This window comes from Tinamus guttatus, unplaced genomic scaffold (genome assembly GCF_059628265.1).
Source record: "Tinamus guttatus ecotype Peru unplaced genomic scaffold, ASM5962826v1 Tinamus_guttatus_pri_ptg000058l, whole genome shotgun sequence".
Classification (NCBI taxonomy): Eukaryota; Metazoa; Chordata; class Aves; order Tinamiformes; family Tinamidae; genus Tinamus; species Tinamus guttatus.
The window spans coordinates 2528448-2556249 of NW_028288592.1; the positions used below are offsets into that span (position 1 = coordinate 2528448).

General features: G+C 35.8%; 1 protein-coding gene across 1 annotated transcript in view; it reads right to left on the reverse strand.

The window, feature by feature from the left end:
* Positions 1-2118: 2118 nt before the first annotated feature.
* SCEL (sciellin) overlaps positions 2119-27802 on the reverse strand; it is a 41089-nt gene continuing 15405 nt past the window's right edge. Inside the window, exons 8-16 of the mRNA XM_088540306.1 lie at positions 26872-26907; positions 24570-24647; positions 12634-12690; positions 11184-11243; positions 9589-9675; positions 7065-7139; positions 5630-5738; positions 2971-3073; positions 2119-2173 (exon numbers count right to left, since the gene is read on the reverse strand). Of these exons, the coding sequence (XP_088396432.1) occupies positions 2157-2173; positions 2971-3073; positions 5630-5738; positions 7065-7139; positions 9589-9675; positions 11184-11243; positions 12634-12690; positions 24570-24647; positions 26872-26907 (622 nt within the window). The 3' untranslated portion in view covers positions 2119-2156. The remainder of the gene's footprint in view (positions 2174-2970; positions 3074-5629; positions 5739-7064; positions 7140-9588; positions 9676-11183; positions 11244-12633; positions 12691-24569; positions 24648-26871; positions 26908-27802) is intronic.

Consider the following 27802-nt stretch of genomic DNA (forward strand, 5'->3'; position numbering starts at 1 on the left):
GGGTTGCTCAACAAGGATGAATTAATGAGCACGGAATTACTATTTATTGTTTCTGTATTGCTGCTTCTCTGTCTGTGAGCATTTAAGTAGGAGATATTTGGATCCATAGTTTCCTCGTTTCTATTGGAAAATCTTGGATTCTAGTGGTGTGACTCGAATACCTAATCTTCTATCGTAGCCAAGCACAAGCAAATACTGTTGGTGTCTGAATGGGACCAAATTTGTAACCCACCATTAAAACTTCACCACTAATTCTCTCCAAATCTGGTTTCATCATTGCCTAGTGAAATGCAGCTTAACATCCAGTACAGTTTAAATAAAAATACATCATCAGCAATAGACATACACACAAGGAAAAATATTGATAATGTGTATAATAGCATGTTTTATTAAAGGTACTGCCTTAAATTCTTATTCTTTTTTTTCCATAAAAAATAACAAACTAAATTATCTGCTCTTTCATGGCTAGTGTGCTTGTACCAGTCTGAACATAACTAAAGACGGACAACCCAGGTTATCTCTTTACTCAGCTGAGACTCCAGAGGTTTAAATTCTGCACTACTGCAGGTGTAGAAGAAGGGAGAAAGTTTGCCTGGGACAGCCCATCAGTAGTCAAACATTAATCTGTGGATTTGCTGCTTTTCAGCTTTTTAAATCCTGCTCAGATTCTAGCAGTTTGGGAGCATTCTTCCTTTTTTTTTATTATTCCTTTTATTTTTATGTTTGTTATTTTTATGTTGTTATATGTATGTAATATAATTAATTGAACTGTTTCCTTAATAACAAGAGAAAAAAATAGATCTATTTACATGCCTGTTTCCCTTTTGAATTGAATCAGCATTACTGTAGAGTTATTCTGGGGGGAGGGATAATCATTTGACTAATGTGTGCTTTACTTTTTTTCAGCCTTTGGGGAAAAAAAACAGATTATATCAAAAACAGGAATCTAATCAATTCTGAATGTCATTCTCTAGAACATCCCAAGACAGAGGCGAGCAGTGAACACATAGGCACATAGTGGAAACCTGTATTCCATATTTTAGCATATACACTCTGTCCATAAGAAAAAAAAAAAAAAAACTGCTTTCACTGTAGTCTCCAAAGAAGGAGTTAATTTGGCCTAATACAGCTATCTAGAAATCAGTTATTCACTCCAAGCTCATTGGCAGGCAGTGGAAAGGAAGACAGAGTTTCAGAGCATGGTTTATCACACTAAAATAGATGTTTGCAATTTGATCAGATGAATCGCTTTCCAAAAGCATTTGTAATGTCTATAAAGGCAAAATAGGATAAGTAACTTAAATGTAGATGTCTAAACTGTAGGTGTTTAAATTTAGTTGACATTAATCCATCCAAGGTGTTTCTTGATTCAGCTTAATAAAGAAGACTAATACATGATGTCATGCAAAGTTTATATTTTGTGACTTCATGGCAGATATTAAGTGCTCATTTTTGTTAAGAAATTGGTACTACCATAATTGAGGATTAAAAACATGGAGTGAGATATTAATAACTTAAAAATCTTTTTTTTTTTTCTCTAGAGTCCTTTTATAGTCAATAGAGATAGGTATTTTCCCAAGATGACTTGTTTTGCCTTAAAATTATCACTGAGGTTACTTGGAAACAATCTCCCACTGAATATTGATATCCTCTCTCTATGGTATAGAGGGAATACACTTTAATCTATATGAAAGCAGTAGTTTACATTGAATAATTCACTTCTAGTTAACTAATCGTAGAGGAGATTAATCCATCCATGTTATTTAAAGATAATAATTCCTATATCTGAGGAAACATGGCTCCAGTAAAGAGGATACAGCCACTGCAAAAGTTTTGCTAGGTATTTGTATAGGTATTTGCTGCTGTTCAAAACATTTCTATAAATTATTATTAGTTTTACATACAGTTTACATAGCAGTTTCACACATCTGATGACTGTACTGAATAATATATATATTTTTGCTTTCTGGCATATGTATATAAAAGCTCATTTAAATCCTATTGGAATTCATTCCTTTGGGAAGCATTCAGTAGGATTCACATTTAGAGTGTTTTAATTCTAGTAATAATAACATTTCCTATAGCAGTTTGAGTTAACCTAGACACTTGACTAAACACCAGTGGAACTTATTTATCTTGCTTTGTGTTGGTCCAAATTAGTAGATCCATTTTTCTGCAAGAGAAAAAAGATTGGTTACAAATGACAAGCAAATCAGTATTCTCTAAATTTTGCATAAGAAAACTTTAGGGCAATTGAATTGTTCAGATTGTTTTTTTTCTTCTTCTTTTAAAGATTTATAACTATCACAATGCTTCATGAATTTTTTTAACCCAATTAACTGGATCATTCACTATTCCCATCAAATATTGCAATAGCTTAATAGCATTATATATTCTAACAAAACAATTTGACTATTATAATTTCATTTAACATAATGCTATCTCAAAAAAGTACATCATCGAACACTAACTTAGCAGAACATTTCATCTAGGGTTCCATTTGTCTCTATTCAACACAGAGGTCCTAATTTATAGTATTGTGAATCAATAATTGCCATGAACAGGGAAGACTTAAAATCCTGCAACTCCTAGAAAAATTAACGAAAAAAGCTCCAGTCTTTGCTGTCGTGTATGTTTGTTTACTCACTGTGCTCCACACGAAGCTAAGAATGCTACTTGCTGTAAAACATTTTAATTATGATTCAGTAGACTTTGTAAGTTCTTTTCATTGGACAGAATAACTACATGAGGTGAAAAATCTTCAGCAGCCTGGCTTGATCTTTTAAGCATAGCAACCTGATACTCAAATGGCCGTGACCTTGATATTCCGGTGACTTTCAGGGCAAGAATCAATGGCATCATTATGTACAGTGACTGCAGGCATATATTCAAGTTATTGGAATGAAGTTCTACAGTTGCTTTTTTTTTTTTTCTTCTTATTTTGTTCAATATAATACATTCTCATCTTACCTCTTACTTTGGAATAGCAAGGCTCACAGTGCACAGTTTGTCTGTAAATCCAAATGCTGTCTCCTGCTCTCAGATCTTCCAGTGGTCTTTTGCATACTTCACACTTCAACACGCAAGTAGAAGTAACAATAAAAAAATGAAACCCTTCCCTAATATTCATTCCCAGCATACTGTCTTCTGGGATGCTGCCATTCCCAGATGATACTGCAGTACTCATAACCCCCTATTCTCATCATTCTCATTAATGAAAGAGTGACTTTCATCTACACTAAATCCTAATCTTTAGACTTCTGGTAGTAAGATATCTAAGTTGGAACTTGCTCCCTAGGTTCTCTTTATAGTCATGCCTTCTGGCCTCATGCTTCTGACGGGTGGTTTCTCCATCTTAGTTTAGAAATGTATTCTGAGATGAACCACCCTTTGAAGATTATTTTTTGTTTTCATTAAGAAAATCTGTAAAGGAAGCACAATCAGACTTAAACACTCAACAGCAGTAAATGTTCTCATCTCAAGGAAACTAAACCTGAGTATTTCAAAATGCTTTATGATACTTTATCTTATCCACCAAATACATCCCCATCATTGCTGAATCTGGATACTGCTTTAATAAGTCTGTGCAATAAAAGAGTATCTCCCATTTTTCAGACACAAAAATATACAGAGATCACAAGGCAACTCTACAGTGGATCAAGCTGCAAGCTTAAGTCATTCAATCTTTAGGCCAGAATCTTGATCTCCAGATCATCTTTTTTTTTTTTTTTTTTTTTTTACTCAGTAAGAGAATGAGAAATTCTGGTGTCTTGGGTATTTTATCCATTGATATGTGAAAATTAATATCGCTTTTACAGCGACATTCAGTAATCAAATTGTCTGCTAGCCCGGAAAGGCCTCATATTACACATACTCCCTGGGGCTAGTATGACATTGAAACTGGGCACTTGATATTTATAAGCATAGCACAGAGGCTAGAGAACATTAAAAAAAAATCCAGTTTTGCAGAACTCTTTTTTTCTTTCCTATATCTTTTCTAAATAAGCTATTAGTATTAAGGTACCTAAACTATTCAAATGAGTCTGTTCTTTCTTTTCTCTCACTTCATGTTTTCTTGTATAAACCACCAAAATGATGGGAACGTTTTCAAAGCTTTGATCACTGGGTCCAACTAGTATTTTTATGTCGAGGACACAGTCTACAAGGCAGATGATTCACTCACTGAGGTTTCGGTATGGAGCTTTCAAGGGGAACAAAGACCTTACGCTCCTGTCAAGCTATGCGCTCTCTCTAAGGATACAAGGGATCTGTAAGGAGCTAAATGAATATTAATGATGAGCTACCGCAGTACTTAGCTAAGTACATAACTGCAAGCATGAACCACAGAGCTGCATTAGCTGATTAATTTTCTGTAAATGCTTTCATAAATAGGCAGTTACACAAAACTTAAGCTGAGTTTTTCCGACTAGATAAGTTGCCATTTTGGTAAAAGTAACAAAAAGAATACCCTTTTAAAAAGTAAACTTCAATTTTTTTAAAAAAAGAGTAAGTTAATGCTCTTAAGTCTGTTAGCCCATTCTTTGTTATGTGGGCTGATACATCCAAAAAGAAAAGAATCAAAGCAGACTTTGTTTCTACTTGTAGCAATGCACTTGCAGAAATATTATATAGTGATTGTCTCAGAAGAGAATTACATGTCTAGTGTTCACAGGGCCCAGAAAATCCATATGAGACAAAAAATATACACAGGCTTGCAGATGTAAAGCACAACCTTAGTGCCATGTTCGGGTTTGGATCACTTCTCTTGCAGTAACTAGGTAAAGGAATTGCTGTCAGAAGCGCAAGTATAAGCTATGCAAGATTAGGCTGAAAATGAGCCATGCAAATGAGGCAGTTTTGCTTAGAGTTGCTTGTCAGAACATTGAACTTGGTGCATGTGGATACAAAGAGAACGGAGACAAGGAGTATCAAGAAAAGACAGACTATAGAGCAGTTCTCTGGTGGGTGAGCCCTGACAAAAGGTTGAAATAGAGTTTTGGACTGAGTGTAACTTGGGCTTTGGAGTAAAAAGCAAGATTTTTTCTCCTATTTTTCATTCTTACTGGAAATAGGAAACAAGATTTTCAACATAATTTTTAATAGGACTTAAATAAAGACTTATCCAACTTCAACATCATCTTAACAGTACAATAGAAAAAAAACATAGGACCAAAATTTTAATCAGTTTTAACCAGTTCTTTGACCCTGAGGGATGAAATGATTTCATCTCTGAATGAATATAGCTCATTCATAAGCCATAATTTTAGATGGAACAAAATTTTGATACTAAAAGAAAGTGTGAGCAGTACATACTAGATATATCAGACTGGAAGTGAATGTAACTGAAGGCTTATAAATGTGTAGGAGAATCAGGATAAACGTCACCACGTCCTTCATCCTCCTGGTGGTTGCAAGAGGGGAGAGAGAGGGAGAAAGAGACAGAGAAAGAAAAGGGGGAGGGAGAGACAGAGAGCTAGGGATGGTATTACCTAGATTAATCTTCCCTTCCAGTGTACAAGCTTTCCCCTTCTTCTGTGTGCAGAAGGCTTAATTCTCTTATTATATGTGTAATATAACATAGATATTACATTTAAGTTATATTTACCAGCAGCAGGTTTAATCTTCTTACCTTGAAGCAGGTTGAATGACAGCAAATTTGCAAGGCATCTAAGATCATTTTGGCATCTATGCCCAAGGGCTTCCTGCAGTATGTACATATATCTTTTCCAATTATACTCCTGTGTATATAATATAACATCAGCTGTCAGGAAAAAAGAGCTACCACTGAAATCTCAAGGAGAAACTTGGTTATCTTAGTGTATTACATGGGAAAGACATTAGTGCACAGTACAATGATCATAAATGGAAACATGTCACATGTACATTCCCTCCACTCTAGTTGACAGGCATAATATAGATGCTCCCGTGATGGGCGAAATGATGAATAAAATTGTCAAGTAGCAAAAATACCTTGATAAAAAGAATGGTGGTCTTTGATGAACTGAATGATTTCAAACAGTAATGAGACTGCATTAAATTGCTGAATGCATGCGAGCATGTATACAAAATGGGGGTGAAGTGGAATGTATGATTAGAACATTTTAATCACAAAAGCAAATTGGTGGTTGAATTTAAAGTGGCATCATGTGATCAGTCTGGTACAGAATTCTCTGTGTGGCAGAGGTGGCTGCAAGCATTTTCTGCACTGCAGACGGAAATCCTACTTTCAGCGCAGTTATAATGAACATATGAAATATATAAAACTGTCCACCTGCTATTCATAACAATAATAATCTGTCCACCTTTTTATCTTCCGAGTTCTTTTTGCATCCTCATATAACAGTGACCTATCCTCTCTCTAGATAGTGCTCTGCTAGTGTTGGTTTTGCCCTGTAAAATTAACCGATCTTCCTTCTTTCCACACATTGATAAACCATTGTATTTATATTTTAAACATTTCCAGAGTTCTTTTTACACATTTCAGAAGAGACAGAAGTTTTTTATGATTCTGTATATTTCCAAATAATGAGGGTATCCATGTTATCTACATTGAAATTGGTGAGGACAGTTAAAATTTTCTTTTGTCCAAGAAGTAAGGTATTACCGGTTTGAGCAAATATCCTTATTTTTCAGAATATGTTAACTTGTGTGAAAAAATAAAGCTTTTAACAGCATTATCATGCCAGCTTATTCATCCATATCTGTCTTAAACTTGATCATCACAGACACTATTTTCACACAGGAAGGAAATTTTAGAGTAAGCAGCTACTAAAGACAGAAAGCTACAGAATCACACAGCCAACTATCACTTAGGGGATTTGCCTTTGTTTCTACAGATATTTTAAATGTCAGGCAAATGTAAGATTAGTCTGCACAATTACAGTAATAGATGGTCTGACAGCAAGAGCCCGCTACAAGGGAGCTCTTTATGAAAAGCTCTCTCACTGGCCTGATGGCAACTTCCACCTCTCTCTCTGTCTAAACATTCAAAGTTTTGTCTAATAATGCAAAAGCAAAATGTTGATGCCCTGTCATACTATACAGAATTATTAACATGCACTTACCTATCAGAAGTAGAGTAAACAGTTTTGATAGTATTTCCAGTTATATTTTCCTTATAGGCACCATATGATGATTTGCTGTGAGGCAGAGTATAACAATTATTTAGCAATATCTTTTATTTTAAAAAGTTTCACTACCCTAATGATAAGACACAAGTTAAATAAATATACCACAATGCACTAAGCGATGAGTTATTTTGTCTATTATGTTCATGACAACCAAGCAAAATGTAACAAACGAAAATGTATAAAGTAGGAGCGTAACGTGTCTTGTCTTAAAGTGTTGCCGTATTATCCTGCTGCTGTATGATTCTTCCACATTTCAAAATGAAATCTATACACCCGTTGGGGAAAGTATACAAATAAGGTTGTGGGTTTGCCTGTGCTCACATATTAATTTAAATAATACATGCCAGGAAATGGTGATAGGCTTTGTTTTTTGCCTTCTGTTATTCTTCTTTCATGATTCCTCAAATAGCTGTCAAACAGCCACACAAAATTACAGTGTACCCCTAGAAATAGAGCAAGGGTCTTTAGAGTATAGCGTATGATTTGTGTTTCCTGCAGCAACTGTGCTGAATTTTAATTATTAGGGAGATTAAATCCTCTCTTTTTTTTTTTTTCTTTTTCTTTTTTAAACAGTCCTTGTTCTGGTTGCTTAACTGTCAGTTTTGTTTGGCACTGAAAGGATGAGCAAGTGTATGACAGCTGTGGAAGCCATCTTGCCATGCATAGCATTTCTCCAGAAATGCATAAGGTATATGGTAATCATTACACATTTCGTAGCACTTTTGAGTGATATTTAGCAGTGCTATAAATAGTTTTATATATATATATATATATATATATATGTATGTATATATGTATATATAACATATATAAAATCATGGGTATTTGCAGAAGTTGCCCTTTTATCAGGGAATATGTAATAGAGTCCCCTACAAGTGATAACATGTATGATAACATGTGAGGTAGCCCAGATACACTATTCTTTGGTAATAGATACATCTTATTTGATTTCTATGAAACACCAGGCATGTATTAAAACTGCACAGTGAGAAGTTTAAATGACAAATTCTTATGTATGATTCAAAATACAGAGCAGTATGTCTGCTATTTAATAATAATGTGACAAGCCTGGATTTGCTTATCACAGAAGTAGCTCCTCTCAGCAGAACACCTAGTGCTTCATTTACATTGCAGGCAATATGGAAGTAAGCTCCTTAAGCAGGAAAACTGAAGTTTACTGATTTCCTTAGTTTAACAAAACACATGGCGCTGTACATAGTGGCAGATGCAACTGAAGTGCCTAAAGTTTCTGGCACCTCTGACCTTCTTTCTGTCATTAGGCTCATTTCTCTTAAATCTTCTCTTTAGCTCACTGTATTTGGCTGCAGAATCTGATCCTGAGACACGCTGACATTGCAAATAATCTAGTTTAATCAAAACTGCAATTGTGCGTGGCATATTCATGGATGTCTAGTGCAGTATGCCTGAAAATAACACTGTGCGTTTCAAGCACGTATTTTTAGAATCACTGTATAAAAAGTTATATAGGGAAAAATTCTTGAGGTATCTCTCCAGTACCTATTTTCCTTAAATGGCCTTGTGCACACACCAGTGCCCCTGGGATTTGAGTAACTGGCTGAAGTATTATAGCTGGAATACACACAAACATGAATAACTACCTTTTTAAAAAAGAAAATAGTTGTGCTATAGAAAAAAGAAGCTAAAAAGACACGGCAAAAATATTTTCAAACCAAGAGTTAATAGTCTTGCCCACCCAAAGGAAGCTCAGAACTGTAACAAATAACCACACAGCATGACACCTTGACAGTAAGTTAACACTGAGCAACGATGCAGCCTGAAAGCTCCCTACCTGACCAAGTTCATTCTTTCAGTCCCTATCACTCACTCCTTCTCTACAGCAAAACTTGTTTTTACAGCAAAATACTCTGCAGAACTTACCTGCATTAAAAAAATGAAGGAATAAACAGTTAATACACTTAATTTAATAAGCTTTCACGGATTTCTATTATAGCTTCTGGTAGGGGATATACATTTTGTCATGTTTAAGATTCCTCAACCCACTGGAGCACATTCTTTCCCCTGCCTTTCTTGTGTTATGTTCCTCTTTCAATTTTAGCAGAACACCTGAGAAGCTGTATGTCTGCAAAATGCTGTGAAGTGTTAATTAATGAGTATTCCTGTGCTAAATACTCTTAATGAGTCTTAAAAGTATATGTTGTTTGGCTTTTCTCATTCTCAGACAATTTAGAGGTTTGGCCCTTATGTCCAAGGAGGTATTTCAGACTATGCGGATCCCAGTCACGCTCTCTCACCCCAACTTCTGCAGCAAATATAAGAAAACGAGAGACCAAAGACTTTGTGCTTAGTCATATCCCACCCATGCCAAGGCCAAGCTGTAGGTAAAGGCAGGGAACTGAACTTGCATAAAAATGGTTTCTCTCATTCTTTTTATTTTGTCGAGAAAGGGCATTATGATTCAATTCATTGTGAACTGTACCTGGATTTTCTTTCATTGTTGATAGAATAACTTGTAGGGAGATTATTTGGAGCACTTGGAGCATTTTCATATACTTTCCGTGTCACCCTAAGAAAGCAACAAGAAAACAAACACTTTTAAAAATCGCTGTCAGCTATGGAGCTTTTGGTTATACCTTCAGTCAAAATGTAGAAACTTAAGTAAGTAGCAGTGGGTAAAAGTGAAAGACTTTTCTTTTTTTTCTAGTAGTGTTAAATTAGTGCTAAATTAGCTTGTGGAAAGTAATAGAATCACAGAAACCCCGTAAAGTTGTCCAGTTTATGATGATGTCTTTATTTGTATCAGGAACTTCAATTAACTTTAATAAAGCCCTAGTTTCCTCAAAGTGTCCACTGAGGCTTTCATCTCTACACTAATGCCTTGGTGATCAAAAGCGTTCTGCACTTTCTTGGTAGTATTCTGTGCTGTTGGAATCATGCACTATTGGGAAAGAGAATTTAGAATAGCAAGATAGGACAGATATTATCCGAAGATCTCGAGAACTGTAACATGGTTCATAATGTTTTATTCTTGGTTTTAGTACATTTTAGTTTCAAATGAGAAATAAATAAGTTTGTTTCTTGCTCTGCAGTGAGGATTTTATTAGAAATGACCAGCTGAACAGATAGACAGGCTTTTATTTCAAAGAACGGGATTATGATTCAGGCAGAAGAAATCCTGTCTCCTGCAGTTTCCTCTGCCATAAACATGGCATGCAACCAAACATAAAAATAAACCTGTCAGCCAAATTATAGGATTTAAGTAATAAGTGCTAATAATTTTCCTGATGATATTACAAAGCAGCTCAAACAAAGGCTTCTCTTTGGTTCTGCTAAAAATTATATTCCAAAACAGATTGATGATTATAAGCCTTAGAGCTGGATGTTTGGCCTGCAGTTTGATTTATTTCAGCGAGCTTGCTGAGGTCTGAAGCTTCACTGAATGACCCTTGCTCTGCACCGGTCCCTGTTTTGTATGCACGGCGTGTTGCATGAAGCAGCACCCACTATTGTGCCCGAGTTGTCATCTGGCAGACCTCCTTTCAGGACCAAGACAAACTCATTCCCTGAACGTGGGCAGTATTTGCCTCTCTGGCGAGACTGTCAAGTAGTATTGCTCGCATTAAAATACTTTATATTAAAAATAGGAGAAGCATTTACATAATTAAAAAGGGAAGTTCTTCCTCGTTATTTAAATATACAACTAAATGAAAGATTCCAAAAATACCACATGAATTCTATCTGAAACCATAACACTAGCTTTGCTTTAATTAACCACTTGGGTCCTAGTGTCTCCAAATACTGTGAATCCTAGTAGCTGTGACTCGTATTTTTTTGAGATACTAAGGGCTAGGTTAACAAAATAGCTGGATAAGCACAAAAATACTTCTATGGATCTTGTTAGTAGGCATTTTCATTCACTAAAATATTACAGATTTCAATTATTATTTATAATTATCAAAATATATGCAGCTATAGTGCACATTTTGTAGATAATTCAGAATTCTTACACAAGTAAGACACAAGGACTCTTAAATATTTGGTAAACCTTACAAAGAATTATGAATTAAGTCTCACCTCTTTTTATTTTGGGTTCCAGCAGGCTTTATTTCAGTGCGATCACCAAGGTCCTGATCTCTGTGAAAGTGAGAAATACGTCAAATTAATCAAATGATGTAATTCAATTTAAACATTTCTAACAGGTTAAATTATTTATGCTAAAGAAGAAAAAATTATATACATTTCACAAGGAAGATTCCCAATACATGTATCACAGTTGTTTCATATAATAAGTTTTTTGTTATTTATGAAGATACATCAGTTCAAACCTCAATATTTTTCAGTTGCTCTCCAGTAAATATGCAACATTACAAAGGAACAGTAAGATACTCAAAAATATTAATGGGGTTACAGATAATTCAAGTCGGCAGAGATGTCGGGAGGTCTCTAGTCCAGCCTCCTACTCAAAGGAGGTGCAGCCCCAAGGTCTGACTAAGTTGCTCAGTGCTTTGTCCAGTTGTGTCTTGAAAACTTCTAAGGACACAGACTGCACAACGTGTCTGGGCAACCTGTTCCGCTACCTGACTGCCCTCATGGGGAAGGTTTTCTCCTTTTATCCAGTCTGAGTGTGACCTGTTTCAATTTGGGCCCATTTTCTCTCATCCTCTTGAGCTCACAGTGAGCTCAGTGTCTCCTAGGGCCCCACAGGCCTTTTCTGCACCCTGTCAGCCCCAGATGGTAATAGTGGCAAGAGGGTCCCTACCCAGTGGCAGGACTTTGCTCTTGTCCTTACTGAATTTTTAGGCCTTCCTGCCCAGTCCTCCTACCTAGGTCCTTCTGAATGCTAACTCTGTCCTCAAGCTCCTCAACTGGTTCTTACAATATATAAACCTACTTTGTCAAATCTAATACAAATATCTGGTGGACTTGAAAGTTATTAGCAATTCAGCACCTCCACTTTCTTCACTATGCTTGGATCAAGGGCTCTATACAGTCTCTAAGAACATATGACTGCATTTATATTAGTAAATGAATCCACTGGCTGTGAAAAAGTCGATTTGATGTTAACTGACGTGTAATTAAAAATAATATTTTTACTGAAAACTGTTTAAGATTAAAAAAAAAAAAAAGGTAAATTAGTTTTCATTTGAAAATGAAAAGTGACACTAAGAACAAAAGAGGATTCTTTTTCAATGATCCATTTTTATGGCACTCCCCTCTTGTATCTAAAGGAGAAGTTCTCGTTTAATGGGACATTTCAAATGAACTTATAAAACTTTTATGGTCGTGCATTAACTACTTAGAGTTTCAGTAAAATAAAATCACTTTCATCACAACAAATTATGTATATTTACTAGCATTTATTTAATGAGGAAATTAAAAAAAAAAGTTAAGACTCTATGGCTTAAATCAAATCAAAGTATTAACCTTGATTCTCCTAATTATTTTTACTAAACCTATTGATACTAAGATATAATTAACTTCAATTATTTTAGAAGTGTGTAGGAGAAGATTATGACAGTCTTACATCTCATTTTTCTGAGCAGCAGGGTTTATTTCAGTAACATCCTCCAAGTCTTTTCCTCTGAAAAAAAAGCAAATAAAACAGTGTTATAAAACAAAATGTAGTAAAAATAAAAAATACCCTTATGCATACATTTTAGAGGAAAACAGTGAATTATTGGATAAGTTTATGTTCAGAGTCTTCAGACATTTATGTTATTGACTATTATAAGAAAACATGTACATTTTTCTACCAGCAAGGTAAAGTTCTGTGAACTTAGAGTATTACATAGTATAGCTATACTATATAACAGAAGAAAAAAAATAAAAAGACTTTGTCTGTTTACTAATATCAATGACATAGTTTAAGATTCTTCTTTGCAACTGAAAAGATTAACGGAAAAATATGATCTTTCCAAAGGATGTGATTAACTCACAGGCTCCAAGGTTAATACTTGTGTCCATTGTTAGATTTCAAAAATATGCTTTTTATTTAGATTAAAAAATTTCTATTTCTTAAGACAGCATTTGAAAACATGTACTTTTTTTTGAATGGCAATAATGGTTAAATTTCCTTCTAGCTTTTTTTTTTTTTCAATTTAACTTTTCATTTTCGTTTTTTCCCTACCTCTGCCTTAAGAGAAGTTCTCTTTTTCTACTAGTTACAGTGCTTTCTGTATGTCATTCAATTTTCTAATTTATTGAATAGAGAAGTCTTTAGGCAGAGGTAGGATGAAAATGCAGAAGACTAAGTTAGAATTGACTTTGTTTAGACATGCTCAATAAGGTTGTTTCCTGAGCATCAGAGAAATTTTAGTCTGAATTTTACTTTTGCTGCTTTGCATATTTTAGCCCAGCCATGAAATTTAAATAGTAATAAAAATACCATTTTCAAAGGTTAAATATTTGTTCTTATCACAGATAGTGTTTTTCTATTACCAGAGAAGGAAGAAACTGCATCTGGATAGCAAGAAATGGGGGATTTAACCCTCCCATCTTTTTAAATCTTCATATGTATTTTAAAACACTTCCCAGGTAAGTTCAGTTTTGCCTCAACTTAAATTGTTCTGCTTACTTTTGCACAGAAATTTCCAAGAAAAGTAGGTGAATTCTCTGAAATAGTTTATCCTTTACTCATTGCCTATTTATGAATCATAGACAAAAAAATAGACCGAGATCTCCCAATGATTTAAGAATCATTTCTTCAGAAATATGTTTACTGGCCCATAGTAATACTTAGTGTAGCTCAATGGAAACTTGTCTCATTCTGTGAGCTTTAAATCACCACGACTTAGAAGCCAACAGCATTTTTACTTTGTGTACATGACTGTCAGTACTTTGAGAGTCAGAGAGCATAGACTGACTTGTGAGAACGATTTTATTTCCCATCCAAAGTGATACTAACAAAAGCAATAAAAGTGTAGGATGAAAGTGCACACCCTGTCAACTAGCCGCTTGATTTATAGGACACTGACGGTAAGCAGCCCTAGTAAGTGAACAAAAAACAGTTGTAGCTGCAGCTTTCAGTATAAAAATGTGTGCTGAGCTGCTTTTCTGGCTCCCTGACCTGTTCGGCTATACTTTATGGCTGCTAAGGAGCACCACTTGTTCTGTAAAACATAACCCTCAGGAGATATTAATTGGCTGCACTTGCGACGCTCCTCTAACTTTCACCCTCATTAATCATCTGCTTGACAGGACCACAGCAAGTAACCAGGGCTGGCACCTTGCAGGTTCTTCTTGAAGTATCAGGCTAGTTCAAGGGGCAGCTTACAAGCTATGCAGCTTCTGCCTTCGGATTCAAGTACCATGCAGACCATTAGTACTGAAAAGGCTGAGAGCTGTTATTTCTAGGAGGATATAGCGTAAAGTTGGGCAAACCGCAGGACTTGGTGGATGTACACCAGGACTAGATGCACACAGCTTGAATATAGAATCTCAGTTTAGGCCCCATTTGAGAATTATGTGCTAAAAAGCAGCAGTGCAATTCATACCTCTTCCAATATTTCTGAAAGAGAGGTCGAGTATTAAAAGGGAGGAGACTCAATAGGCAGTCATACCTAAAGAATACTTATCCTTTAATGTTAGAGTACAGAGGTAGTGAAAGCAAAGTCTTTCTTGTTGCTGGTATAATTGCCTTTTGGAAAAATAAAGTATTTTAATGCCCAAGGCTGGTAGAATCAAATTCTTTAAATTTGCAAACATTCCTTCCCCCCTCAACCTGCCCTTGCAATATAAATGACGGAAAACAGAAAGCAGCATAAAAAATCTGGAGATATGCAAAGGAATTCAGGCTAACTTGTGGAAATATTTTTCAGATATGGTTGGTGGTTGTGTAACGGATACTGACATTTCTCATAGGTCATTGAGAGGGAGGCCAGCTCCAAACCTACTCTTTTCAGAGACAGCCATTATATCACTAGGGACACTGTGCCTGGGGTGAGTATTTTTAGAAATGGATGGGAATAAGGCAAGTCAAGGAGCCTGCCATGAGGAGATTACATTGTTTGATGGCAGATTCAAGAAGATGAAACATTTTAACCCAGCCTTAGGACGTGACCGGAAGTTTTTGCAGTACCTAACTCAGAATAACAAATATATCTAATTTTTGTTTGTTTGTTTGCTGTATATATGTACATATACGTAAATGAAATTAAACTAATAGAATAACACAAACTGAATATCTGAACACAGGTTTCCTTATCACATTTTGTGCAAACGAATCTGTTTAAATTCAGTACATCCCAATATTTTATTTTTATTTATTTTTTATTATAATGTGCTATACCATGGAAATATAGTCTTAGATCTTTATCCAGCAATGCGCTTGTATAAAAGCCAAATTTGCAGAATCACAGAATGGTTGAGGTTGGAAGGGACCTCTAGAGATCACCTAGTCCAGCCCCCCTGCTCCAGCAGGGACACCTAGAGCACGTGGCACAGGGTGGCATCCAGGTGGGTTTGGAAGATCTCCAGAGAAGGAGACTCCACAACCTCTCTGGGCAGCCTGTTTGGATTTTACAATTTTTTTTTTTTTTTTAAAGTAACCACATCCAGTGAAAAAGGTCCATTTCTACCTTTAGTATCGCATCCCAGGAAAACGCTTAAAATTACACTACGAATGTACAATAAATTCCTACTTTGACAGGAAGAAAATCTTCTGCCCATTTATATACATATAAAAATCACATAATATATTATTACCCCATTGTGGACCTCACACTATAAACCATGAATTCTAATGATCCTCTCTGCTGTTTAGCCTATAGCTTCTTGCGTAAAACAGGATTAGAAACGTGACCACTAATGAAGACAGTCCAGCAAAAGAAAAGGCTAACAGAGAAGGTAAATAAAGTTCTTCTGAAAGAGCTGTCAAGGCAGGTTGCATGCAAAATTAATGGCTTAGTTTAACTCGAAAATCCTGTTCTGCCATAGCTTGGACTTTTCTGTGTCTCAGACACAAACAGAAAGGAGAATTACTCAGTGCTTGTGTGATGGCCTGTCTGGAAATAAGCTAATTTCTGAAAGCTTAATATCTCTGACCCTGAGTCAAAATGAGCAAGACTTCATTTACAGAACAATTCTGTTTGGGGTTATTTCATTTTGTTAATGTTAGGTGTTGAATGCCTTTTTTATTTGACACAAAAGAGACCTTAAAAAATATTCATGAACCTTGAAAGGTATATATTGAAAATATAATGTAAGCAAAAGCACGAAAACTTGCCTTTTACTTTCTGTACTTAATAACTTAGTGAAACTGAGCTGTGTACATTTTGCTTTGACTTTCAATCTGCATGTGCTTCTTAACTCTGTTCACTTGAGAAAAACCCTAACACTTTCCATTCCTTCTGCTCCGTCAGTTATATCTGCAAGTTTCACCTATTTCAGTGGATAAAAGTTCTGTAATTCTGGTTTAACTGGTGGCAAGTCAGATGACCATCAAAAGGAATGCACAAATGAAGCCCACCCAGACATTCAAGCACAGCTAATACATTTTTTTTTGTCTTGGAAACATTCAGAAAAAGTTTTAAATATCATAGAAACAGGAAATATGTGAACAATGCCTACAAATTGAACTGCACGAAAGTCACTGGTTGTTTGATAAATTAAATAAAACCTTTCTAGTATTCATTTTTGCAAATTTTAAATACAATTAATAGAACAATCAGAAAAGAAAAAAAAAGATTTTTAAAAGTTCAGTCACATTATTCTAACTGTCCAGCTGGAGCCAAGTTGCAGTTGATCTGACACATGTACAATAGGAAAGAGCGTGTGAAGAGATATTTTCAAAGCGTCTCTTCCTATTCATTTTGGATGGACCCCAGCCATACTTTTGAACTGCTTTTCTGATCACAAGACTTTTTCTTAGACTCTTGAGAGAAGACAGATGAGTCTGGGAAACAAATCCCAGATAATCTTGACTAATACTTACTTAAATTATAGAAATCTTGCTAAGGCCAAATCTTGTTCAAGATTTCTCTAAGTCCTGCAGGCATTTTTGTTTTATTATCTAGAACTCCACCATCACTCTGGGATGACACATGGATTATTCACATAATATTCAAGTCACCAATATTGTAGGTGTGTTCCTGGACCAGGAACTGAAGGACCACAGGAATTTTGGAAGATGTGCTGTAATGTCTTTAATCAGTGGGACGCTTTATGCCAAACCGCAGAATAGTCCATGAGCCTTTATACCTACTCATTTTGTCACCATAAAACAAACAAGAGAGAGAGATATTCAATAAGCCATATACAAGAGTGCTCATGGATCTTGATTTTTTTTTGATTCAAAGCTCTGAGTGGAATTATAAAAACTGATGAAGCAATCCCCTACTTTTAAGAAGATAATACTACTGGCAGAAGAGATGTATAGAGCTTGAGCTCTATAAATGGTTGCATTCAAGTTAAGGGTAGCTACACTGTATGGCTTCCTATGAATTCATACGCTTTTCATCAAGACTGTATCTTGTCACCATCACTATTGATACCATCCTCAGTTGACTGTCGACAGCTGCCCAAGGAATTTGATTAAACATCATTCTGCTTCAAGACCTGTGGGTGATACCGCTCTGGTGGCTCCTCTGCTGAATTGCTACAAGTGATGGCAAGCCAAACTGAGCAAGCAGAAATATGAATTCATCTGGATATCAGTTCCAGACAAAACTAATAATCTGCCCATAATTACCAAGCGGATTCCAACTGTAGCCTCAGCACTGCCTTTTTTAAATGTAATACCAAGCAAGTAGCCTTTGTTGTCTTTTCCAAGTGATCTTTCCCTATCCATCTCCCACAAAAGATTCCGATGAACAGCTTCATCCTCTGACATGACTGAATATGCAAAGACCACACTAATGTAGTCCGGCTAACACTGCAGGGCATTTCTGACCTAGTAACAGCAGCACAGAAAAAAGGACAGTTTAAAGTTACAGAAACAACGGATTGCCAGCTGGACCTTCCAAATCTGAAACAGAAGACTTCATCTAGAATATATGAAGTATTTTATGCATCACATTTAACAAAATTTAATATCACAGGCCTATCTGAGTTCTGATTCACTGTCTGTGGCTACTGTCCTTATGTCAGATTTTTACATGTATAAATGAGAAAGAATAAAATTCTTTGAGAGAAGAGTGGCATTTATTCTTAGGCAGGGTGCATTTCCTTCCATACCACTATGCTGCCCTAATCAGTGCCAGAAGTCTCATTCAGACCTTTCATCCATAAGAGCCAAGGATGAGAGGACAGAAGAGCTCTGCAGTCAACTGTGAAAACCAATTTACACTCTGCCAAAACCACGGGGTAATGCTTAACCCAGAGGATTTCAGAGTTAAACACAGGGGAAGAAGCTGTTGATCAGCGTGTTTTGCAGGAGGTGGACTGGAAAAGATCATTGAAGAAAGAACAAGTACTTATTCAGTTTTACTTGGAGGATATGTATGACCCTGTAAAAACTGTCTTAACTTTTCAGTTTGGAATAATGGGCTTAGGTCTCTTTACATAAACTCTTCAATTCTAAGTCATTTATATCAACGTGCAGAAGAGCTGTAAACCAGCACTCCACTGAGAGCCAACTCTGTCAAATTGGATGTCAAAAGGTCTCTGTCACTAGAAAGTAAAATAGTATATTTGCCTTCTGCCAAGGAAAAAAAGACACCTAGAAACTTTTAAGCTACTTTTCCCTATCAAGTAAAATAGTCACTATAGCCAAAGCCAGATATGGCTGCGGCTAGGAGCATTAAGCTATGGCTATGCCTTTATCAGTCCTGTTTTAGGATATTTTTTTCCAAACACTTTCGCAGTTACAGTATAGTGTCTTTCAGAACATTTTAGAGGTTTGCTGAATCATTATACAGTCTATAAAAAGTGAAAGTAGATCAGGAAGATATTACAATGAAAAAGGCACACCAGAATACCACAGGATTCGTGCCTTCTCATTTTGGTCATCTCAACTTTAATCCAATCTGAGAAAAATTTCTAGAGTGTATATCTAAGCAGAAAGACAGGCACCTCCAAAGAACCACTGAATCCACCTTAAGAAACTAGCTTTAGATAGATTATCTATCTCATCTCTCTAGCTTGAGATGGTGCATTGCTGGGCGTACTGGAGAACATTTAAACTAGGAGCCTAGCTTAAGTAAGTCAGATGGAGCATAATTCAAGTTTTGGTACCTGTGTTGGTAATAATTGTGTTGGTTGGAAGGGAGCACTTTTTAGTCTAAACAATTACACAGCTTCGACTCCGAGTAAATAAGGCAATATTTTATGCTACATTTTATATGCTTTCATATTGCCTACCATTTTGCTTTATGAGTAACTCAGTACATCCAGTAGTGGTGAGGAGAGTCCCTCTTTAGCTGTGCTAGTATAGTTAATACAAGTTTTGAGTATCACTATGTCCCTGAAACTAGTACAACCACTGCACTTTTAGGCTGTCCTTTAGCACATTTACTCAGTTTGAAGCCCTGTCAGTAAAATGTCAATTGTCAAACAATTTATGTGAATGAAGTTTTCTTTCCAAATTGTTCCAAAATACTTTACTTACCAATAAATAAATAAAAAAGAAAAAAAGCGGGTTGGGGACAGGCAGAAGAAAAAAGGTATCATTCAACAGCTATTTCACAGGACAATATCACTGCAGCTGTGATTACACTGATGCAGTTTTAATCCTGTTGTTTAAGAGCTCACGGAGATCTGAAGTTTGTCTTATCCTCCTTACAAATCACCAGCCTATCTTGGAAAGTTCAGTCTTCGTAAAAACACACCATAGAAAACAGCTCAAAAAGATGGTTTGTACAGGATTATGCTGCACTTGTCTAAGGCAAAATCCAGAATTTCCCTGAAGAGGCAAGACAGCACCCACAAAGCTGGGGAACAAGCACAGAAATGGAGGCATCTATTCAGTTGCTGCAGAAGGAGAGAGAAGTCCTGAAGCACAACGTGGACTAGCAGCAATGCCGAGCCAGTCTGAGGACTCCTTTCCCGCTGCTGACAGGCAGAGGCAAAGATTGTACTTGGCAGGAATCCGCTAACACCTAGTGCCAGGCAGCAACCAGCCAACTTGATACAGAGGAAAACACACCAGAAATGCTGGGATACTACGTGCTAGGTGACCTGGGAAGATTGTTTAGGCACAGAAACATTTTGCACTGCTATAGAGCAGCCTTTCCAATAACAGGTCCCACAAATGCTGGTACTTTGACTGTCCCCACTGCACCGCCTTGCTTCTCTTGACAAAACTTTTTCTTCTAATGGGAGTTGGCACAATCAGTAAATGCCTGAAAATGCACGTCAAAATGTTCCTTCAATATATAGATGTTTGTTTGACACTATGATCTTAATTCCAGTCGTTTAGAAACTTCCAAGTACCATAATATGATTTTTTTTAAAACATTCACTCTTTAAAGTTGAAAAATACTGACACAGAAAATGTGTCATTGTCTCAAGAATTTGTGTGATTTAAGCACAGATGGGTAATTGGTTGTTTCTTCATGATAAATGAAAACTGGCAACATATCTCAGTTCAAATACAAATAGCTTTAAAAAGATAAATAATAAATATATTATATTGATATATATAATTAATCATTATATATGACTATATGTTAAATATACATATTATATAATGATATGTATGTATATATCATATATATATGTACAGATAATATATGCATATATATGTAATAAATATATATATACACACACCATCATCTAAATTTGCTACTATCTGACAGGAGTAATTATAGTAAATTACCTTCTATAGAACTAATATTCAAGGAACTATAACTCCATAATTACAAATTTATACTTTATAATTTTAAAGAACCAGGAACTGCAGCAGAAATTCTGCAGTCAGTAGTAATGAAAGATCGAAATGTAATGAAAAATTTCATGTTGAAAGTAAAAAGAACACTAATGTCTCTTATCTACCTGAAGCATTTACATCAGATATGAGAAATCTTGTCATGTGTAATCAAAATCTTTTCAGTATATACTATTAAACAAAATGTAGCTATTCAAATATATGCCATCTGCTCATAAATCATACCTCAGACCCATCATTTACTACCAAAATAAATATATAATTACAAAAAGCTAATAAGCACATACATTATTTTGGAAATATATTCTAGTTCCTTGATGCTATTCCCTAGAAATACATCTACATCTACAAAAAGACAAATAGACAGGCTAAATTCTCCAGCTTCGCTCTGTTATAATGGAAAAATGTTGTCTTTTTGTAGAATGCTCCTTTATGAAGCCCTGTGCCCCTGCAGACTTAGGGCCATTCACTGATAGCAGAGATGCTTTCAGAGCTGAGTGAGATCTCTCTGCAGTTTTTTTTATATGGCTTGTGTTACTATTACCTCAAAATCTTCTCAAATATTGCCAGTGCAAGTCCTAATATATGTATGCAAAATACAATACAGATTCATTAGTTCTACAATTTATGAGCTGCCATAAATATGACCTTTAGACTAATTCTGCATCTTTTTGTGATATAATTTTGTTTCTGCAGTGGTAAATGCAGCCAACTGTGTCAAACACTGTTACTTCCTCTAGATACCACAAGCTAAGAGAAAACAGCCAAATACAAGCAAATCCTGTCTGAAAGCCTTAAAAGGAAATAAACATTTTGTTTCCTAACAATAACCACTAATGAAAGACTGACTGACAGAATATCCGAAGCGTGTTTCAGATGACTTAACAAGACTGCCACAGAACATACTTCTCAGTGCTTTAAACACCTGCATTTAATTATCATAATAAATACGGTTCTGTAATGTAAAAAGGCAGAGTGAGAAATACTCTCCTTGGATCTCCACTGAGATGCAAGTAAAACACAAAAAGTACCTCATAAACATTGAATAAAAGACCCATCATGCAAAACAGGGAAATGGATGGCAAAGGAAAGTTCCTGCCATCCATCATCTAAGTTGGAGGTTCACATGTTAAATTGTTAAATACGTCTTTGATATGATATATATATATGCCATATATATATAAATAGCATATTCTATATAGTTTTATGGAATATATGGGTGTATATTTTTTTCCAGGTATGGAAGAAACCACATCCAGCACAGGGCCACAAGGATGATCAGGGGCCTGGAACATCTGCCCTATGAGGAGAGGCTGAGGGAGCTGGGCCTGTTCAGCCTGGAGAAGAGAAGGCTGAGAGGGGACCTGATCAGTGTCTAAGTACCTCAAGGGAGGCAGTGAGGAGGATGGTGCTGGTCTCTTTTCACTGGTGGCCACTGATAGGACTAGAGGTAATGGCCACAAACTGAAGCACCGAAAGTTCCACAGGAACCTAAGAAAAAATTTCTTAACAGTGAGGGTGACAGAGCACTGGAACAGGCTGCCCAGAGAGGTTGTGGAGTCTCCTTCTCTGGAGATCTTCCAAACGCGCTTGGACGCAGTCCTGTGCCACGTGCTCTAGGTGACCCTGTGTGTGCAGGGGGGTTGGACTAGATGACCTCCAGAGGTCCCTTCCAACCCTAAGCATTCTATGATTCTATGATTCTATGATCTAAGTGTTCTATACAATTGTCTTTTGCATTAACAGAATGCAGGCCTTGCATGGAACAGTGCACAGCGAATCCTACATTTTTTTTACTCAAAAGATATACAGTATTTGACATCCCTTTCAGGTGAATTCCTTCCAAAAGACTTTCCCTGTATTCCTCAACAGTTTCATAGAGAACCAGTTGCCATATTCCATCTATTTTATGGCGGAATTAATTCGTTCCAACATTAACATGCTTACCAGGATACAAATAATCAAGTAAACATGGCTTTAAAAAGTGTAACTTGAAAATGTTTCAATTCCAAATAAAAGTACATAAAATTAAATTATTTTACATAAGATAAGTTTTGCCCTAAAGGCAGTGGTACTAAAAATACTTTTCATGTAACTCTTAGCTTTCGTTGTGTGCCACAATCATTCTTGCCAGGAGTATAATATTTATATGGGATCTTTAACATAACAGAGTAATTTCTGATGACAGCTGCTTAATACATTTTTGGTTAGCATAAATTTAGAAAAAATTGTGCATTTGTGAAACCAGCACCTCAGTAGCAGATGGATGGCATCAGAAGCATGAGCCAAATGTAAAGGAATCGGCAGGAGCACAGGGCTGAATTTTGCCCACTAAAATTACAGGCTACTTATGGTTTACATACTGGCATAAATAACTATTGCAATGTTGCCATAGTAACTTGCAGACCAGTCAAATATCATTGCTACAGCTCCCTGTCAATGGAGGAAGTGGTACACAAAGCTTGATGTGCTAATGAGAGCCACTGGGGGATGATGAATGTGAATTGATTGAAGATGGGGATTAAATAAGCCTTTAACAAGCCTTTATGAATGAAGAATGACTGCGACTTCCCTAGTTAATATACTGCTGCATTTAGTTCCCTAAGATCTCCCAGATTTGCTGACAGGAAAATGTTTCACTGAAGTATTGCTTTTTTTTTCCCCTAGGGATTACACTGTCAGATTTCTTTTGGATGTATTTCTTTATTATCTGGGAGGAAGGAGGGACTCAAAGTAATACTCTCCAAATAGTATAAACCGTGCCTTCAGACCTCAGAAAATTCTGACTTTATGAATCAAGTGAAACAAAATTAGCTAATATTACTTGATCTTAATATTTGCACCTTTCAGTATTTCCTATTATAAATGAACTACTGTAATTCTCAGAGCATATCTAGAATCATCTAATTCATTCATTTTTTAATTGCACATTCTGTCATTTTATTTTCATTAGGATCACATGGTCACATTTTTTGCACAGATACTACAGATCGTTTTGAAAGACTTACCATTTCCCTAAGTGTAGGGCCTTATCATTTGCTGGAACTTCAATAATTGCTATTTGCACAGCACTTTCCACCAATAGCTGTCATGGAATTCTGTACACTTTCCAAGGTACAGTATTCCATATGCTGTCTAACTCGCACCACAAGAAGCAGCCCATCTGTTTAAATGCAATAATTTTGTTATATGAAATGGTGTACTTTTTTCTTATTTTGAATGGTAACAGTATTGCTCACAGAAAGAATACCATTCACTTTTTATATATGTAACAATGTGTTGATATTCCCTTTCCCACAATTTATTCACTGGGAAACTGAAGTACAAAGTATACTGCATAATCCATACTACTGCTGCTAGTCTGCTTTCATTCATCTGCAGCAATTATCTATATAGTGCTTAGCAGGATGGAGTCTAGACATCCTGAAAAAAAACAGACAGACAAACAAAAAAAACCCAAGAAATAATTGAGATAACTCAGGAAGCCAACGGAACTCAAAATTTGTTCTTCTAGGCCAACAGGCAGGCCTAGATAAATCCTGCAATACTGTCTGATACCAAATGAGCTATATAAAAAGCAAATCTATCTAGCATTTCAAAATCACCTTTAACAATACAGTTATGTCTGCTTATTTTACCTTGTTACAGCTTGATCATCTGTGTCAGTCTTTTTGACAGATTTCTGAGAGGTCACCTGTTCTGGTGACGAGGCAGCCCTGCAATAAAACGAAGAAAACATGCTTAACACACAGGAAGATATGTGAATATATATTATATCACTTTTATTCCATTTCTAGCAAGTGTAACCACAGTGAGTTAGGATTAATTTCAGAAACTTTTTCCTGTTCTTTTTTCTTTAAATGTGTATCTAAATGAGTGTATCCATAATGTTTCAATGTACTAGACTAATGAAGCCATTGAACTTTTTGAATAGCTAGTATTCCAGTACATTTTTTATTTTATTTTACTTTTATTTTTTTATGCCGAGGCTGTTTTACTAGCACTATCATAATAATAAAGTGGACTTCTTTTATGTTTCAGATAATTTCAGTAATAAAAGAAATTCCAAAGAGTAGACGTGATTGTCTCTTATGAAGGATACTGTGTGAACATGCTGAAAAATAGGGTGTTTTTTTTTTTTTTTTTTGTCCTGGTTTCCTAAGGAAATGGGATTGTACACACTTTTGTCTTTCTGACTTGTATTTGTCAGTCTCCTGCAGTTACTATTTTTAATCCACCAGCTAATAGCAAGCAAGATGATTAGACACCTTCAGGATATTCACATCCACAACTTCCATGGAAATCAGCAACCTGACAAAGGGAAAAGACTTAAATCTGGCATTTCACAATAAGCTCAGCTGTTTTCTGGCATAACTCCTGGCCAATTAGCATGTTTCTACCAGCCTGCTGTGCATAGATCCATTGCTCTGTGCAGCAATAACACATGCTGCTTCTTGCTCAGGCAGTAATTCAGAGGAGAGAGAGGAGATGAAGGCATTGCAAGGGTTATTTAAAAGATTATAGTGAGGGATCAGAAACTGGAGGAAGTCTGAAGGCTTAGGAGATGGCAAGGACCGGAGAGCACTGGACTGGAATACTGCAAGGGGGGAAAGAGGGAACCAAAGACATTGCCATGGGGGAGGACATGGAGAGGTGGCTGGGGTATTCGGGAGAGTGATTAACAGGTGGAGAATATGAACCCAGGAGGAAAAAAAAGAAAAAAAAATCACATCTGTTCAAGAGAGAACTTTCTTCTGTACTACCCTTAGTCATAGTAACTATAATACGTGTGTATCAAAATGTCATTCTTTTGATATACTCATATGCTCACATAGCATTTACATTTTTGAACTATTTTATTCCTATCGATGTTCCCACAGAAGTCAATATAACTATTCAGAGAGGGAGTTTATATGCAAAAGTTGTTGAGAAGCAATTTTTATCTAGCAGTTGTTAGAGATAATAAGAATGTGACAGAGACCATAGATACAGGAACGGTTTGGGGGTTACTTTCCACTGAGACAAAAAATTATCAGCTGCTTACAGTGCTCCGCATCCCTTAACTGCATTGTATTAAATGACAGCCAAAATCCATGAAACTCTTCCCTATCATTGCTTATTCATATGAACATATGAACAGGTCTGCCACTACCAGAATATTTTTAAATCACGAAAAAGGGAGAAGAATGGGAGAAGGGGAGAAAAGGAGGAAGAAGGGGAAGAAGGGGAAAAAAAGCCAATAGAACTGGAAATGAGTGTATGCTCCTTGAATCCATCTTCCATTTAGGACAGCAATAACATCATGACAAGTTTGGCAGCTCTCTTAATCATAAGCCATGAAATTAAAGGTAGGTTAAGCAATCTTCTTCTAACTTCGGCTATGTGAAATGTACATTAAACTAATTAAGTTTATAAACTTATTTCTTAAGTTAGAGCAGCCTTTCACATGGACACTCACAACAGTTTAGCTGTACGTTACATTAATTCAGTTCATGTTTATGCCTCCTATAACAAGCCTTTGCATGTGTACAGCTCTTTAATTTATGAGTTTCTCTTTCTTTTGCTTATCCATTCTCTTTTTCATTCACTGTTTGCCCTCTAGAATACCAGTTTGGTATTAAAAAAAAATTTGCATTAGCATTATGTTATGTAACAATAAATTGTGAAAATAAAATTATGAAATACTTTTTAGTACTTTAAGCAATTACAGTTCTTTCTTTTTTTTCCCCCCCACTGTAAATAAATATGAAATGTAAATGAAATTTGTTAAAATATATGGAAATAATTACATCTACAATCTCAGATTGGCTGTTCAAGGAAATTTCCCAGACAAATCACACAGTTTTTGTATTATAAATAAATATTAAATTATATTCAATGTTTATGCATGGAATATTTGATTTTTTTAAGCTATTATGAAGCAAAGTGAGCAAGACATACCCTGTGGGAGCTTCTGAATTTTCTGAAGAAGAGGTCCTGTAGAGAGAGAGGAGTAAACATTTCAGAAACAAAGTAGCAAATAAAATCAAAACACTTTGCAATTAATTTTTGTTTTCCATGACAAAGCTTAATAAAAGGTTTTGCTTCTTAATATATCTATATTATGTGTTTTTTTTTTACCAAAATAACATAATATTTATCTCTAATCTCTTTCTTTACATGTTACTAAAACAACATTCTTCAGTTGACCATTCCCCAGTAAAACACCCTGATCAATGACATGTTTTTAAGCCTCAATTCAAAACCAAAAAGGACAACTGCAGTGAGCTGTCTATATCCTTCACTTCAATTGCAATTTCATTCAAGTTTTTGGTAAAGCACACTTAACCTGCATGGAACTGAGACAAGGCCCCATAAAAGTTCACGTCATGCTTGAACATAGCAGCCTAAAATTGGGTCTCAGAATCAGAGGAAAAAAAAATGGTAAATAAATAATAAATCCAGAGGAGAAAAAAAAGAAACATCTTTCTCAGCAGACATTCCATGCTTACACAACTCCCTTTCTGAAGACTGCAGGACAAATGACTGCTCTTATATGTGAAGAAAAGACATGGCTCTTTGCTTCATCTGTCTTTAAGACTGATGGTGACCTTTTCAAACCATGATTATTAGCATCTATAGTTGGCGCTTTATTTCCTGAAACTTACTTCAGGCAAATAGAAGTGTATGCTTTGGTGGTGACTATGATTTATAGCAATGTTTGGAGTTTCAAATAGCTCTTACATTTTCAAAGCACTTATCAAAGATAAACAAATTAATCATTAAAATCATTGTTTAAGTCTCCTTGGTGACATCATACTTGATAGATGATCCAAGAAAGGCAAGGGTCAGGAAAGATTAGTAAAAATATGCCTCTACTTGTATTATCCCA